The sequence below is a fragment of the Antedon bifida genome, chromosome 11 (assembly GCF_963402885.1).
Source record: "Antedon bifida chromosome 11, ecAntBifi1.1, whole genome shotgun sequence".
Classification (NCBI taxonomy): Eukaryota; Metazoa; Echinodermata; class Crinoidea; order Comatulida; family Antedonidae; genus Antedon; species Antedon bifida.
In genome coordinates this window covers 16436178-16452421 of record NC_136236.1, presented here as the reverse complement: position 1 = coordinate 16452421, position 16244 = coordinate 16436178, and the positions used below count along the sequence as shown (strand labels likewise).

Here is a 16244-nt window from a genome sequence, read left to right as displayed (position 1 = left end):
GGATGTATTATAACAGATCATATAATCCTCAAAATACTTATTTTTTGTATTGTTATTGTTATCGCTGTGGATATCCGATGTCGGACAAATAGCCACGGCAAATTTTATTTTAATTGGTTAATGAAAAAACAGCATTATATAACAAAATTTGGTTTTTAAAATGTTTTTATTGTATGATAAAATATTTCATTATGATTAGTTAGCTTGTACATGGATAGAAAATGCTACTGGATTACGTAATCATTATTTTATATTGAAAAAAATAAAATTTAATTTAAACTAGCCATTACATGTATTGGTTATTTTGTATAAATAAATAATAAAAATTGTACATAACACTATACATCAAGTTTGTACATAGAATATATCAAGTTTTACTATTTATCCAGTTTAACTATACATCGAGTTTGAGCATAACTATTTATAGAGTTTGAGCATAACTATTTATCAAGTTTGAACACAAATACTGTATACATCAAGTTTGTGCACAACTATACATTGAGTGTGAACATACCATACATTGAGTTTGAACATAATATACATTGAGTTTGAACATAATATACATTGAGTTTGAACATAATATACATTGAGTTTGAACATTAAATATACATCGAGTTTGAACATACTATACATTAAGTTTGAGCACAACTATACATTAAGTTTGAGCACAACTATACATTAAGTTTGAGCACAACTATACATTAAGTTTGAGCACAACTATACATTAAGTTTGAGCACAACTATACATTGTTTTTATTTGATCATTTTGAATCTAAAGACTAGCAGCTACTTTGATTGCATGTTGTCAAACACAAAGTCCTTTTTATATGTCACTAAATGTTCTATTACTGTACTTCATCAAATGAGAGCAATGAGATCCTTCATTGTATGTACACTCGAAAGATGTGACCATTGTAATATTTATGTCTGGTTTGGCGTACCATAATTTCTTTGAAAACGCCCTCTGTTAATACAGATACCTTTTTAATGGGTAATGGGATTTCCAGAAGTTATTTTTACTAAGACTTGGTTTTTCCAGAGGAATAGGAATAGGAATAGAAATTAATGCTTCTAATCTTACCAAAGATTGTGGTTAGTTGCTGTGGGTAGAGTGGGCAGTAGAGGAAAGAAGGTATGCCTACTTTTAGTATGTAACTATTATAAGTGAGTTTAGAGCTAGGCCATGAATTGTTGAGTGATAAGTACACGTCATTCACCGAACTGCCAAGCTCAGTGTGTAGAAGGCCTATAAGTCTAATGCACTAGCTATACTAATCATAATGACCTAGCCTAGTAGTAACCCGTAATTTGTCTGTAACTCTCTAGGTCATAGAATATAGTGTATAGGTTGTTGTTATAGTCTACTTATCAACATAATAATAATAATAGACTAGCTATGTGCCACCCACCCCAGAGTAGTGTAGGCCTAGTCTAGTAGTAGTAGTAGTAGTAGCTGTTCGACTGTAGTAATAATAATAAGGTTCTAGTATTATTGGAACTTTCTTTAATATAACAACGGTCGTAGGTAGGCATGTATCATTGAAAAAGAATATTGTAGGCCAAGGAATTAAAATACCCATTATGATATTTTTCAATCATAAAAAATGCATCCTCTATCATATTCATAGTTTTCAAAACACTCTTAAAAACCCATCTATTTTCTTTGTAATTTCTTTCTGTTTTTTCTCTCAGCGCTTTGAGATAATCTTTTGATTGTGTAAAAAAGCGCTTTATAAATCGAACAACATTACATTACATTCATTATTTATTCATTGAATATTAATTTTCACAGTTCTCTCAAGTACGTTGTCATCATTAGAGGATGTCTCGCTCCAAATTCCAAGCAGGTGACCTGGTTAAGGTGCGGCGCTGGGATCCAATTCCCTACAGTCATTGGGGTAAATTTTGAATATTTTTTTATATAGTTTAATAATATCTCCAACCTTAGTATTAACAGGACTCAGAAAAGGATTACAACATACATACATTGGTTATAACGTCAATTGTTGTATTCGATTGAGACTTTTACCGTTGAGTACAGTTTTTCCGTTAAGTACTTATTTAACAGAGTATTTTGAGCATTGAGAAAGTTCTTAACGAAAAACCTTGTCAACGTTTTCTATTCGAATGACTTTCTGTTGAGCACAAATTTACAATTCGAATACAAAAAGTACTCAACGAATCTTTATGTTAACAATGAAAGTTCCCATTCGAATACAACAAATGTCATATTTGTTATGCTGATGTTTTTTTTGTAATAACGCCCTCTATTGTTTGGCTATGCTTTCATAAATTCTCATATTTCATTTTTCCATGATTGTACCTCTAAATATTTATTCCCTACAAAGAGAAATCACTACACTTAAGTGTATAGATTCACAAGATTGCTTTTTCAAAATATCTAGTGAGCTTTTGCCTCATGTATTTTATTCACTTTGGTTTTTAGGAGTGTACATTGGTAACGGTGAGGTTATGCACTTATCTGGAGCAGAATTTAATATCAAAGCAAAGGAGACAGCAAAGGTACATCGTGTGACATTAAAGGAGTTTGTTGGTGATGATGATAACGCAGAAGTGGAATGTATACCATGCCCTTCTGACGTCAGCCGGGAAGAAGTTGTAAGACTTGCGAAGAGTGCAGAGGGCGGTTTCTTTAGAAATAGACCGTATGATCTGTTTACTAATAACTGTGAGCATTTTGCTCGTTGGTGCCACGGTGAGGCAAGAAGCAAGCAGGTAGATGATGCTGTATGGTGGGGTACCGTTGGTGCTGCTGCTGTCGGTGGAGCCCTATTACTTGGATCTTTACTCTCATCTGATAAAGAAGAGAAAAGAAAGAACAAATACTAGTTTATAATGACAATTTCTATCATGCTCAATAAAACACAATTTTTTCCAATGAAATATACTGTATATTAAATGCTGTATAATTTAGAATACTTTATACTCTTGATAGTTTATTATAATATATTTTTGTGCATTTTCTTATGTGAAACATAACAGTTTATTTGTGTAATATCATTTGAATTTCCTCATTTTTATATTTCTCAATGTTTTTTGTTTCTGTACTTTATTAGTTATCCGCTTGTTAGAGCGGATAACTCCTTGTTATTGTATGGGATCAATATTTTTTTTCTGTATTATTCTTCTTTCCTTCCTTCCTTTTTGTGAGTCGCGTTTCTCTAAAATGTGTAAACATAACATTTCATAACTTTGACAACATATGGGCATTTACGTGAAGTTGTGCACCTCCTATTTTTGAATGACGTCATAGTTGCGCAACGTGACTTACGCGCAATTTTATGAATTTCAATGATTGATCATAGATTAAAAACCAAAAGTCATTTAGTATTGACACGTTGACAAAATTTAAGTCATATCAGGGGCAAACTTTCTACGGATTAAAAATGGCATGTTTCACAAGAAGTTACGCGCGCACGCGCATTTAAAATTTCAAAATGCGCAAAATTAATTTCTAATCAATTAATCTTTTTACGCGTTTCTTGTCATTTTGAGCATGTCAAAAATTCCCACGGGCGCGCAATTTTTTACGCACGCGGTGCGCACGTAGCGTTAAAAACATATTTTTTTCTCTTAATTATATTTTTCAAGCCTTTCCTAGTAATTTTGAAAACAATTTAGACCTTTTCCAGTTTAAATAACGCCATACGAACACGTTGAATTAGACAATTCGTGCGCGTTTTTTATGAAAAAGCTTAAAAAATCGTCAAAATAATGTCTTTTTTTTAAACAGTCATAGTTACTCAAGTAAACCGTGAACCGTTTATTTTTATTACAAAATCTAGAAGTTGATGAGTTGTAGATATCGGATCATGCATCGATAAGGCTAAAAAAACATTGTGACGTCATCGTATGGCCACACGAATGTAAAGTATAGGATTTTTGTCTCTTTCGTTATTGCTCATCACATTCAATGGAGCGCATCACGCTTATCTGTATTCCTTTTTCTCCTACATTTATATATTGTGTAGGTCAATCAACTTTCTTTAGCATGAGATAAAAATATTTTAAATTTTATGACGGCATCATGCCTAAAAATTATAATTACGTGGGTCATTAATTTCATCTTTACAGTAAATTTTAATCTGCAATAGCTCGTAAGAATAAAATGTGATAATCACGATTAAAACGTTTTCTGGAAGCTATTGGATTGTAGATACAAATTCATGTAAACATTTTGCCAATCGGATGTTGTGACGTCATCATATGGCCGTATTTTCATATTTTGCGTAATAGTTCATCACATTTAAAAGGGTGCGCATCTATATTTTACGTACTCAAATTTCTTCTACACGTTAATATGTTGTTCCTGAGATAATTTCCTTCTGAAATTGCTATCTAAGTGTTTCATTTTGATACCGTCGCCATGTTAAAAATTGGAATAAATGGCGGGTCCCGTAATTTCACCTATTCTACACTGTATGTAATATGTATACAGATTATACTGTTTGCATGTATATACTATATGACACAAAATTGACAGAATTCAGCACTAACAGCATATCATATTCTTCAGTTCTTGTCATAATGCCAAAATCTTTATCTGTGTGCAATATTCCAACGTATGATGTGCGCGTTTGTCGTGGTGCGGATAACTAACTCGTCAAAGTGACGAGTTTCATGTCTAGTTTAATGATTATTGTTTCTCACATTTGACCCTTTTTTACTGCACTATAATATAAACAAATATTTTTGTAAATAAAAAAATGATATTGTTTTAGAAAGAATTTCGAATTAGAAGGTACTACTAAATAATAGATACCAAGCCAGTGGTACCAGGGGAGGGGGGAGTAGTAGGGTGGGGAGGGTGTCGATGGGTACAGTATCACTAGGTCTAATGATAGAGGAATAAAAATAATATATTATATTCCGTATTAAAGAACGCTAACAAATCATTTTGTCGATCTGGTTTTTTTTTAAACAAAGACATAATGTGTCTGCCACTTCAGATTATACATTGTAAGGTTGAATAACATAATATAAAACCATAGGCCTACACATTTTTAAAACGTTTTTCTTCTCTCATTTTTCACTGTGTTGATATCTATTTTGCTGTTTTTAGAAAACGCATTAAAAAAACCGGACATTCAAACGTAAAACAATGATACTAAATGAAATGCTGAAGTAAACAGTCGTAAAACACTGTTTCGAGAACTGGTGACCAGAGGATGCCATCACAGGCGCGGCAGGTCAACATTGTAAAGTTTGTCTTGTTGGCGTTTCACGACGCTTTTACCGTACACGAGGATGTAAATTGTACAACCTCTCTTAAATAATATTTGTCGGATACAATCTTCCACCTTTTCCTGAACCTTCATGTATTTTTACGTTTGAGCTAAACATTAAATGTGGTTATACAGTATTTTTATTAATAACTCGAGGGAATAACAGGAATTGAATAATTGTTGTTTTTTGGAAAGGTGACCAAAACTTTCAAAACTGTCATATTGATGCATATACATATTTTTACCCCGTTTACACTATCACCGCAACAGTGTCGGGTGTGTCATTGCTTATTTTCTGTTATTCATTAATCTATGTGATTACTTAATCAATGTTATATCTGTTAGCTGAGACAGGTGCTGTTTTCTCAGCTAACAATTTGATTAAACAACGACCGAACGCATCATGTTATTTTACTTATCAAAGTTTATGTAAATAGACCGGCGTACTTGGTTTTTCCAAAAAATGTTTATATAGGCCTAGATGTTGTATATATCAAACAGTTCGGTACAGTAAGGTATAGTGAATAAAGGTAGAAAAGTGTTGTAAATTAGTAAGTACATTGTTTTTCATTAACTCCCTTTGTTTAGCCCAGAGATGTTAGGCATATCAAAAGTTCCAATAGGACTAAGGCATATAAATACACGTGACATCCTAACAAGGTGACGTGGGTCCAGTCATCAATGTATCAGTATGGTGCACTTTTAATTTAGGCTTGTGGACCTATAATACCGAAAGATTAAATAATACAACATAATTCACAAGCATATTGTAATATAAAATGTGTGACGTGTTTTCTCTGCAGTTCTATAGAGTAATGTACGCCTATAGCCTAATAAGTGATATTGTCTTCTTTTTTTCAGCAGGGCCTAATACCATTGTGCTATGTATCCTTACAATCTTCAAGCAGGCGACATTGTTACGGTAAAACGTACAAGTCCGTTTAGGCCTACTTACTACCACTACGGTAAATACTATTACTATTATTAAATGTCATACATATAACATTAATATCTATGTATAATGTAAAGTAAAAAGGCCGGCATTTGTATTCTTAAACATGTGGTTGATTGAATACAACCAGGGCTGAATGGACAAAAGTTGTTTTGTACTTATTTGAATTCCAGGTGTGTACATTGGTAATGGTGAAGTTATACACTTCTCTGGAGCAGAGTTTAATATAAAAGCAAAGGAGACAGCAAAGGTACATCGAGTGACATTTAAAGAGTTCGTGGGTGATGATGATGATAACCCAGAAGTGAAACGTATACCATGCCCTTCTGACGTCAGCCGGGAAGAAGTTGTAAGACTTGCGAAAAGTGCAGAAGGAGGTTTCTTTAGAAATATACCATATGATCTGTTCACTAACAACTGCGAGCATTTCGCTCGTTGGTGCCACGGCGAGGCTGAGAGCAAGCAGGTACAAAAAGTTGTAAAAAGGGCTATCGTTGGCGGTGCTGTTGCACTTGGTGTAGGCCTACTCATTCGAGAAGTAGTAAAAGAAATTAAGGAAGAGAAGAAACAAAGGCACTATTACTATTAATTTCTGTCATTGCTATTAAAGAAAGCATTGTTATAATGCAAAACGTACAGCCTAGTTAGTGTGATTTTAATTCTTAAAATCGATGTCAGTTAAACGGTTCAAAATTGATAAACTGACAATTCTTCACGTATAATTACCGTCTAAAAAACTTGCTTTGAAAACAATTTAACTGCCAATAAGCCATTTACCGGTAGTTATAAAGTTTTGATGCTACAGAAAATCCCTCCTTTGGGACAACACTATTTAACACTTTCACTCAAAACTATGGAAAATATATGTTTTAACACTACGGCAAACTACTCCGGTGACACTTATTAAGGGACAGGGACATTTTTTAATGTGCCAAATGATTGATTCAACCCCTATTAAAGATGTATTGTCCCTCAAAAACATGAAAAATAAAGATTAATTAAATCAGACTTTGAATATGTTATTCATTAGTTTTAATAAAGTTAATCACTTCAATAGAAAAAAAACCAAAAAAAATCAGGTTTTCACTTATAAAATGACAAAATAAATGTTAAAATTCAACCAAAAATCTATTGACTGGCAGCCAATTTGACCATTTTTTGCTTTAAATTACATTTTTTCATGTAAATATATATATTTTTTTTCGATCCAATTTTTGGTCAAAGTGGATAACTATTTTGTTACATTAAAATGGAATATTCAAAAAAAATTTTGTTAAGAATTATTTTTTCAGGGGGACAATACATCTTTAAGGTGAATTATTTTCCCATCATAAAAACAACAAAAAAGAGCAAATAATTAAGTTTTATCGTTTTTAATTATATATGTCTACATAAATTACCATGGTGTTATACTTCTACTGTATTTCCAGCCTCTTTCTTGTTGTTAGAAAGTAGTCATTTTGTTAAAGACCACTTCTTAATCAGATTCAATGATTGGAGAGAGCACTACCCTTAATTTAAATGCAGAAAGAAATGAATAGATTGTGCACACTGCGAGGGTGTGTGATTCCAGCCCGCAATCTTTGACTGTGTAAAACATTTGCTCACTAAAAAAAAGCTTACACAAACATAGTTTAAAAATAACCTAGTTATAGTGTAGTATGTCAAATTATATATAATGACATATCATGTTTTTGACATATTTACTGGATTTTCCAGAATTTGTCATGATTGTTTGAGGAAATTAGTATTTCCTCCATGGCTGTATGTATAAATAGGCCGGTCCAGCTTGGTTTTTCCCAAAACTTGTTTGTATACGGTAGATTGACCATCCTCAAGTAATAGTAAGTATATAAATTTGAATGTCTTTAACATTTGTTTATTCGGTGAATTTTAGCAAGATTAATGTCATAAATATAAAGTTGTTATTAATGTGTTTTTAATTGTTGATTCAAATAAACATTTTAAAAATACATTATAGTAAAAGAAAGCAAACATAATAAATATACAATTGTAGAAGAATTTGTTTTAATACTGATTTTTAAATCTAAGTAAGTAACCCATGTTACCAGAAATGACAATTTTGCCTGTTTTTATTTCGATGATTATTATCAAGCACGTTGTGTTTCCTCAGAGGAGATCTAGGCCGTGTTTCCGCAGCTAAAACTTAACCGATAAACTGTCTGTGGAAACGGGGTTTAACCGATTCCACTCGAGAAAAATTAACATTATTAATTAATTAACAAATCGGATAATTATAAATGCGACAATTTTTAATCTTTGACCTGGAGGACAAATTGATTGTGATTGGGCATCTGGGTATGGTATGTATCATTGAAAAAGAATATTGTAGGCCAAGGAATTAAAATACCCTTTATAATATTTAGTAATCATATTTATTCATTGAATATTAATTTTTACAGTTCTCTCAAGTACGTTGTCATTAGAGGATGTCTCGTTCCAAATTCCAAGCAGGTGACCTGGTTAAGGTGCGGTGCTGGGAGCTAATTCCCTACTGGCATTGGGGTAAGTTTTAAATATTTGTTATATAATAATATCTCCAATATTACCAGTCCTGACTGAGAAAAGTACAGTACTGCCATTTACAAAGGCCACTTTAGACAGACAAACAGTAATGGTCATAAGAAATATAACATAGATTCTATAAATAGCTACATCCTGGAAAGCACCTGGCATATGCCTACCCATTGTTATAACGTTGTCAAGGTCATATTATGCTGGTGTTTTTTTTTGTAATAACGCCCTCTATTATGTTGATGTATTTTAAATGTATAACGCCCTCTATTGTTTGTCTATGCTTCCATAAATTCTCGTATTTCATTTTTCCATGTTGGTAATATTTATTGCTTAAAAAGAGAATTTACTACACTTAAATTTTTATATTTTTATTCAAAGTATCTAGTGAGCTTATGCCTAAAGTATTTTATTTACTTTGGTTTTTAGGAGTGTACATTGGTAATGGTGAGGTTATGCACTTATCTGGAGCAAAAGACAAAGCATACGTACGTCGTGTGACATTTAAGGAGTTTGTTGGTGATGATGATAACGCAGAAGTGGAACGTATACCATGCCCTTCTGACGTCAGCCGGGAAGAAGTTGTAAGACTTGCGAAGAGTGCAGAAGGAGGTTTCTTTAGAAATATACCATATGATCTGTTCACTAACAACTGCGAGCATTTTGCTCGTTGGTGCCACGGTGAAGCAAGAAGCAAGCAGGTAGATGATGCTGTATGGTGGGGTACCGTTGGTGCTGCTGCTGTCGGTGGAGCCCTATTACTTGGATCTTTACTCTCATCTGATAAAGAAGAGAAAAGAAAGAACAAATACTAGTTTATAATGACAATTTCTATCATGCTCAATAAAACACAATTTTTCCAATGAAATATACTGTATATTTTTTTCATTTTTTTAGTTTAAAGATATGCTGTATAATTTAGAATAATTTATACTCCTGATAGTTTATTATAATATATTTTTGTGCAATTTCTTATGTGAAACGTAACATTTTAGTCTTGTATATCAAAATAAATCAGATTATTTGTGTAATATCATTTAAATTTCCTCATTTTTATATTTCTCAATGTTTCTTGATACTTTATTTATTTAATGATTATTGTTTCTCACATTTGACCTTGTTTTTCACATTTGACCTTGTTTTTCACATTTGACATTGTTTCTCACATTTGACCTTGTTTTTCACATTTGACCTTGTTTTTCACATTTAACCTTGTTTTTCACATTTGACCTTGTTTTTCACAGTTGACATTGTTTCTCACATTTGACATTGTTTCTCACATTTTACTCTTTTCTACTGCACTATATAAATAAAAAGTATTTCGAATTAGAAGGTACTACTAAATAATATATACCAAGCCAGTTGTACCAGGGGAGGAGGGACTGGTAGCAGTATCACTAGGCCTACTGATAGAAGAGTAAAAATAATATATTATATTCCATCCGTATTAAAGAACGTTAACAAATCATTTTGTCGATCTTTTTTTTTTTTATAACAAAGTTACAAGTGTCTGCCACATCATATTATACATTGTAAGGTTGAATAACATAATAATATAAAACCATAGGCCTACACATTTTTAAAACGTTTTTCTTCTCTCATTTTTCACTGTGTTGATATCTATTTTGCTGTTTTTAGAAAACGCATTAAAAAAAACGGACATTCAAACGTAAAACAATGATACTAATCTAAATGAAATGCTGAAGTGAACAGTCGTAAAACACTGTTTCGAGAACTGGTGACCAGAGGATGCCATCACAGGCGCGGCAGGTCAACATTGTAAAGTTTGTCTTGTTGGCGTTTCACGACGCTTTTACCGTACACGAGGATGTAAAATGTACAACCTCTCTTAAATAATATTCGGATACAATCTTCCACCTTTTCCTGAACCTTCATGTATTTTTACGTTTGAGCTAAACATTAAATGTGGTTATACAGTATTTTTATTAATAACTCGAGGGAATAACAGGAATTGAATAATTGTTGTTTTTTGTCATATTGATGCATATACATATTTTTACCCCGTTTACACTATCACCGCAACAGTGTCGGGTGTGTCATTGCTTATTTTCTGTTATTCATTAATCTATGTGATTACTTAATCAATGTTGTATCTGTTAGCTGAGACAGGTGTTGTTTTCTCAGCTAACAATTTGATTAAACAACGACCGAACGCATCATGTTATTTTACTTATCAAAGTTTATGTAAATAGACCGGCGTACTTGGTTTTTCCAAAAAATGTTTATATAGGCCTAGATGTTGTATATATCAAACAGTTCGGTACAGTAAGGTATAGTGAATAAAGGTAGAAAAGTGCTGTAAATTAGTAAGTACATTGTTTTTCATTAACTCCCTTTGTTTAGCCCAGAGATGTTAGGCATATCAAAAGTTCCAATAGGACTAAGGCATATAAATACACGTGACACCCTAACAAGGTGACGTGGGTCCAGTCATCAATGTATCAGTATGGTGCACTTTTAATTTAGGCTTGTGGACCTATAATACCGAAAGATTAAATAATACAACATAATTCACAAGCATATTGTAATATAAAATGTGTGACGTGTTTTCTCTGCAGTTCTATAGAGTAATGTACGCCTATAGCCTAATAAGTGATATTGTCTTCTTTTTTCAGCAGGGCCTAATACCATTGTGCTATGTATCCTTACAATCTTCAAGCAGGCGACATTGTTACGGTAAAACGTACAAGTCCGTTTAGGCCTACTTACTACCACTACGGTAAATACTATTACTATTATTAAATGTCATACATATAACATTAATATCTATGTATAATGTAAAGTAAAAAGGCCGGCATTTGTATTCTTAAACATGTGGTTGATTGAATACAACCAGGGCTGAATTGACAAAAGTTGTTTTGTACTTATTTGAATTCCAGGTGTGTACATTGGTAATGGTGAAGTTATACACTTCTCTGGAGCAGAGTTTAATATAAAAGCAAAGGAGACAGCAAAGGTACATCGTGTGACATTAAAGGAGTTCGTGGGTGATGATGATGATAACCCAGAAGTAGAATGTATACCATGTCCTTTTTTGGTCAGCCGGCAAGAAGTTGTAAGACTTGCGAGAAGTGCAGAAGGAGGTTTCTTTAGAAATCGCAAATACGATCTGTTCTCCAACAACTGCGAGCATTTCGCTCGTTGGTGCCACGGTGAGGCTGAGAGTAAGCAGGTACAAAAAGTTGTAAAAGGGGCTATCGTTGGCGGTGCTGTTGCACTTGGTATAGGCCTACTCATTCGAGAAGTAGTGAAAGAAATTAAGGAAGAGAAGAAACAAAGGCACTATTACTATTAATTTCTGTCATTGCTATTAAAGAAAGCATTGTTATAATGCAAAACGTACAGCCTAGTTAGTGTGATTTTAATTCTTAAAATCGATGTCAGTTAAACGGTTCAAAATTGATAAACTGACAATTCTTCACGTATAATTACCGTCGAAAAAACTTGCTTTGAAAACGAAAACTGCCAATAAGCCATTTACCGGTAGTTATGAAGTTTTGATGCTACAGAAAATCCCTCCTTTGGGACAACACTATTTAACACTTTCCCATCATAAAAACAACAAAAAAGAGCAAATAATTAAGTTTTATCGTTTTTAATTATATATGTCTACATAAATTACCATGGTGTTAACTTCTACTGTAATTGCCTCTTTCTTGTTGTTAGAAAGTAGTCATTTTGTTAAAGACCACTTCCTAATCAGATTCAGTGATTGGAGAGAGCACTACTCTTAATTTAAATGCAGAAAGAAATGAATAGATTGTGCACGCTGCGAGAGTGTGTTCTTCCACCCCGATCTTTGACTGTGTAAAACATTTGCTCACTAAAAAAAAAGCTTACACAATGTCACACAGCCGCAATTACGGCTCTTTCGGACATGTAATTGCTGGTAACCAATGATGAACAACGGTAAATAGCCACAACTGTACACATATAAATGTAAAAAGTAAAATTTAATAATAATCTTTGACAACCAATTCTTTCTTTTATAATTCAAACCCCCCAAAAAAAAACCACAAAAAAAACCCCAACCAATTCTCAAACAATGATACCGTATTCCTATTCCCCACAAACTTTATGCAATTCCCCAAATTTCCCAATCCTTCCAAACAAAATATCAACAATCTTCTTATTTTTAAATAAATCCCCGAAACCCCCCCTTTCAAATACAATAATATCACAAGATGAATAATTAAACAATAATAAATGTCCACAATATCGTTCCTTCTTGCCTTCTCTCCTATGCTGACACAAAAACAAATTAGAAAGATAAAAGTTAAAACGATTCTGCAAATAAACAACTCCCACGCCTCTGCTCCCGTTCTGCTTGTATTATCAATTATAATTCTTCCTATTTTCTGACATATAAATAAATCGAATATAAAGTTAAAATGTTTCTTGATGTCGTTCTGCCCTGCAATCCGCTCCCCGACCAATTATTTCTTTCTCCTTTTCCACGTAAAATAATATCAGTATCAATCCAGTTACTCTTCAATATTTCCAAACAATTCTTTACATGCAACAACTTCTGCTGTTTCCAACAGTTATTTCTTCCGTCAATTTACATTCACAATTTTAATTAATCCTCAGTAATCTCAACAATTAACAGTTCTACATTTAAGTACAGCCTTATAGTATTACTTCCAACTCACAATTTATTAACTTCATGTATATCACTTTATTTCCTTTCTGCTTCAGCTCTATATCACCATAATTATCTCCAACTCACAATTTATTAACTTCATGTATATCTCTTTATTTCCTTTCTGCTTCAGCTCTATATCACCATAATTCAATTACTTCTTCTCCTGTACGTCTTAGTTTCTCATATCAATATTCACCTATCCCTTTCTGGCTTAACATAACATAGCCCTCCTTCTCTGTCTCCTCTCAATTTCCATCTACCTCAAAATTCCCTCAATTATCCACATATCACCACCTTATCCTTCTCCACCAATCAGCAACTCACACACTAACTTAACTCTTATACCTCTCCTCCAATCAGCAAACCCCACACAATCCTTCTCTGCAACACAAAAACTCTGCTCCACTGGCTTCACACAATAGCTTCCTAAAACAAAAGAAAGGTTCAAATAGTGAAAACAAAAGGAAAAGTAAGAATGAGTTGCAAAATATATACACAACTTTATGTCACTTGTGACACACAAACAGTTTAAAAATAACCTAGTTATAGTGTACTATGTCAAATTATATATAATGACATATCATGTTTTTGACATATTTACTGGATTTTCCAGAATTTGTCATGATTGTTGGACCGGCCTATTTATACATAAATACTAATACTAATACTAATTTCCTCCATGGCTTTCTTTATGTATAAATAGGCCGGTCCAGCTTGGTTTTTCCCAAAACAAAACGGTAGATTGACCATCCTCAAGTAATAGTAAGTATATAAATTTGAATGTCTTTAACATTTGTTTATTCGGTGAATTTTAGCAAGATTAATGTCATAAATATAAAGTTGTTATTAATGTGTTTTTAATTGTTGATTCAAATAAACATAGAAAAGCATTTAAAAAATACATTTAGTAAAAAAAAGCAAACATAATAAATATACAATTGTAGAAGAATTTGTTTTAATACTGATTTTTAAATCTAAGTAAAGAGTCTGACATTCATGTTACCAGAAATGACAATTTTGCCTGTTTTTATTTCGATGATTATTATCAAGCACGTTGTGTTTCCTCAGAGGAGATCTAGGCCGTGTTTCCGCAGCTAAAACTTAACCGATAAACTGCCTGTGGAAACGGGGTTTAACCGATTCCACTCGAGAAAAATTAACATTCAAATCGGATAATTATAAATGCGACAATGTTTAATCTTTGACCTGGAAGATAAATTGTTCGTTGTGATTGGGAATCTGGTTGTTTTGATAATAGCTGATCATGCGCACTTTATTGGTAATATATTTTATAGATAATTTTATTTTGGCTGCGGAAACAGGGCCCTAGACATACTTAAGATTATTTTATTCAATGCACGGCTAATATATAAACAAAAAACAGCTTTTGAGATGTAAAGTCTAAAGACTGATAATAAAAATAAAAATATTACCTTTCGAAGTATTCAAATTAAGAGGCAATCTTTGAAATAAACCTCTCTTTATAAAGTATATAATTGTGTATTATAATTCTTTTTTTTTAGTATTTTCTTTGCATTGTGTTAAGATGTCTCGTTACAATCTTGAAGCAGGTGACCTGGTTAGGATCAGACGTCGTAAAAATGCAATTCCTAATTACTACCATTTCGGTAAACATTACATTATAATTATGGTATAAGATTGTTTATAAGGTCATATGCCTATGTAATATACCGTAATGCTATATTTTATGATATAATTTTACTTTTTAGGAGTGTACATTGGTAACGGTGAGGTTATACACTTCTCTGGAGCAGAGTTTAATATCAAAGCAAAAGAAACTGCATACGTGCATCGGGTCACATTAAAGGAGTTTGTTGATGATGATGACGATGCAGACGTGAAACGTATACCATGTCCTAGTGACGTCAGCCGGGAAGAAGTTGTAAGACGTGCGAAAAGTGCAGAAGGAGGTTTCTTTAAAAATCGAAAATACGATCTGTTCTCCAACAACTGCGAGCATTTCGCTCGTTGGTGCCACGGTAATGCTGAAAGTAAGCAGGTACAAAAAGTGGTGGATGGAGCTGCAATTGTAGGACTAGCTGCTGTAGGAATCGGTCTTCTAATTCGAGAAGTAGTCAAAGAAAATAAGAAACGGAAATATTATTACTATTAGGCCTAATATTCGCTTTCAAATAAAGCGTTAGCATGCAATAGCCTTAAGTTGTTAAAATAAGAACACCGATGTCAACGTTTCTCAAATAATGCCGCATATTATAACCGATGAAGAATATTATATCATGAACTGATAAACATTTTTTATTTAATATGCCTTTTCAACGCTTGAGCTATGATATTATTACTATTGTTAAACCGTAATCGGATGGAGTTGAGTAATCATTTGGTTGCACGTACGCAAAAAGAATATTGCATTATTGTAGAACGCATGCTGTCCTGAATTTATTTGTATCAGAATAAAATTCTAGTGTCTGGAATTAGCCTAGCTCTGTCTACACTATCACATTTTATGTGACACAAAATGTGATGTGCCCATGGACCCAATGATCACTACATATTTGGCCATATCACTACTATTTAGGCATATCACACCTTTTATTTTGTCAAACTAGTTTGACAGTGTAGACAGAGCTTAATACTTGTTGTATCAATATTTCCACACGAAAACAAAGCGAACAGCTTTTTAATTATGCTACAGTAGGCCCATACACATTTTACCATTTTCCAGATATACCGACTGAATTATACATTTGATCTACTGTAATTGATATAGCTCCATACTGTAACAGTCTGTTTCAATTCAAATGATTGTACCTACGACGCTAATACAATATTGTAGTTGTTCGACCTATTGCAATCGTAGTAATCC

General features: G+C 32.9%; 4 protein-coding genes across 5 annotated transcripts; all 4 read left to right on the top strand.

The window, feature by feature from the left end:
• The first annotated feature begins 977 nt into the window (after window positions 1–977).
• LOC144856339 (phospholipase A and acyltransferase 2-like) lies at window positions 978–9769 on the top strand. 2 transcript variants are annotated; one of them, XM_078714321.1, is made up of 3 exons: window positions 978–1132; window positions 1793–1898; window positions 9163–9769. In XM_078714321.1, exons 2-3 carry the CDS (start codon window positions 1823–1825, stop codon window positions 9546–9548), a joined length of 462 nt encoding a protein of 153 aa, XP_078570447.1. In that variant the 5' UTR covers window positions 978–1132; window positions 1793–1822; the 3' UTR covers window positions 9549–9769. The 2 variants fall into 2 exon arrangements, with proteins under 2 accessions (XP_078570447.1, XP_078570446.1); XM_078714320.1 differs by lacking the exon at window positions 9163–9769 and adding an exon at window positions 2447–2934.
• LOC144856281 (phospholipase A and acyltransferase 1-like) lies at window positions 5675–6870 on the top strand. The gene is made up of 3 exons (XM_078714237.1): window positions 5675–5797; window positions 6111–6211; window positions 6372–6870. The coding sequence occupies exons 2-3, from the start codon at window positions 6130–6132 to the stop codon at window positions 6785–6787; spliced, it is 498 nt and encodes a 165-aa protein (XP_078570363.1). The 5' UTR covers window positions 5675–5797; window positions 6111–6129; the 3' UTR covers window positions 6788–6870.
• Window positions 9770–11059: 1290 nt separating the features above from the next.
• On the top strand, window positions 11060–12121 carry LOC144856193 (phospholipase A and acyltransferase 1-like). The gene is made up of 2 exons (XM_078714146.1): window positions 11060–11473; window positions 11634–12121. The coding sequence occupies exons 1-2, from the start codon at window positions 11392–11394 to the stop codon at window positions 12047–12049; spliced, it is 498 nt and encodes a 165-aa protein (XP_078570272.1). The 5' UTR covers window positions 11060–11391; the 3' UTR covers window positions 12050–12121.
• Window positions 12122–14581: 2460 nt separating this feature from the next.
• On the top strand, window positions 14582–15533 carry LOC144855235 (phospholipase A and acyltransferase 3-like). The gene is made up of 3 exons (XM_078713042.1): window positions 14582–14678; window positions 14923–15027; window positions 15130–15533. The coding sequence occupies exons 1-3, from the start codon at window positions 14582–14584 to the stop codon at window positions 15531–15533; spliced, it is 606 nt and encodes a 201-aa protein (XP_078569168.1).
• The last annotated feature ends 711 nt before the right edge of the window (window positions 15534–16244 follow it).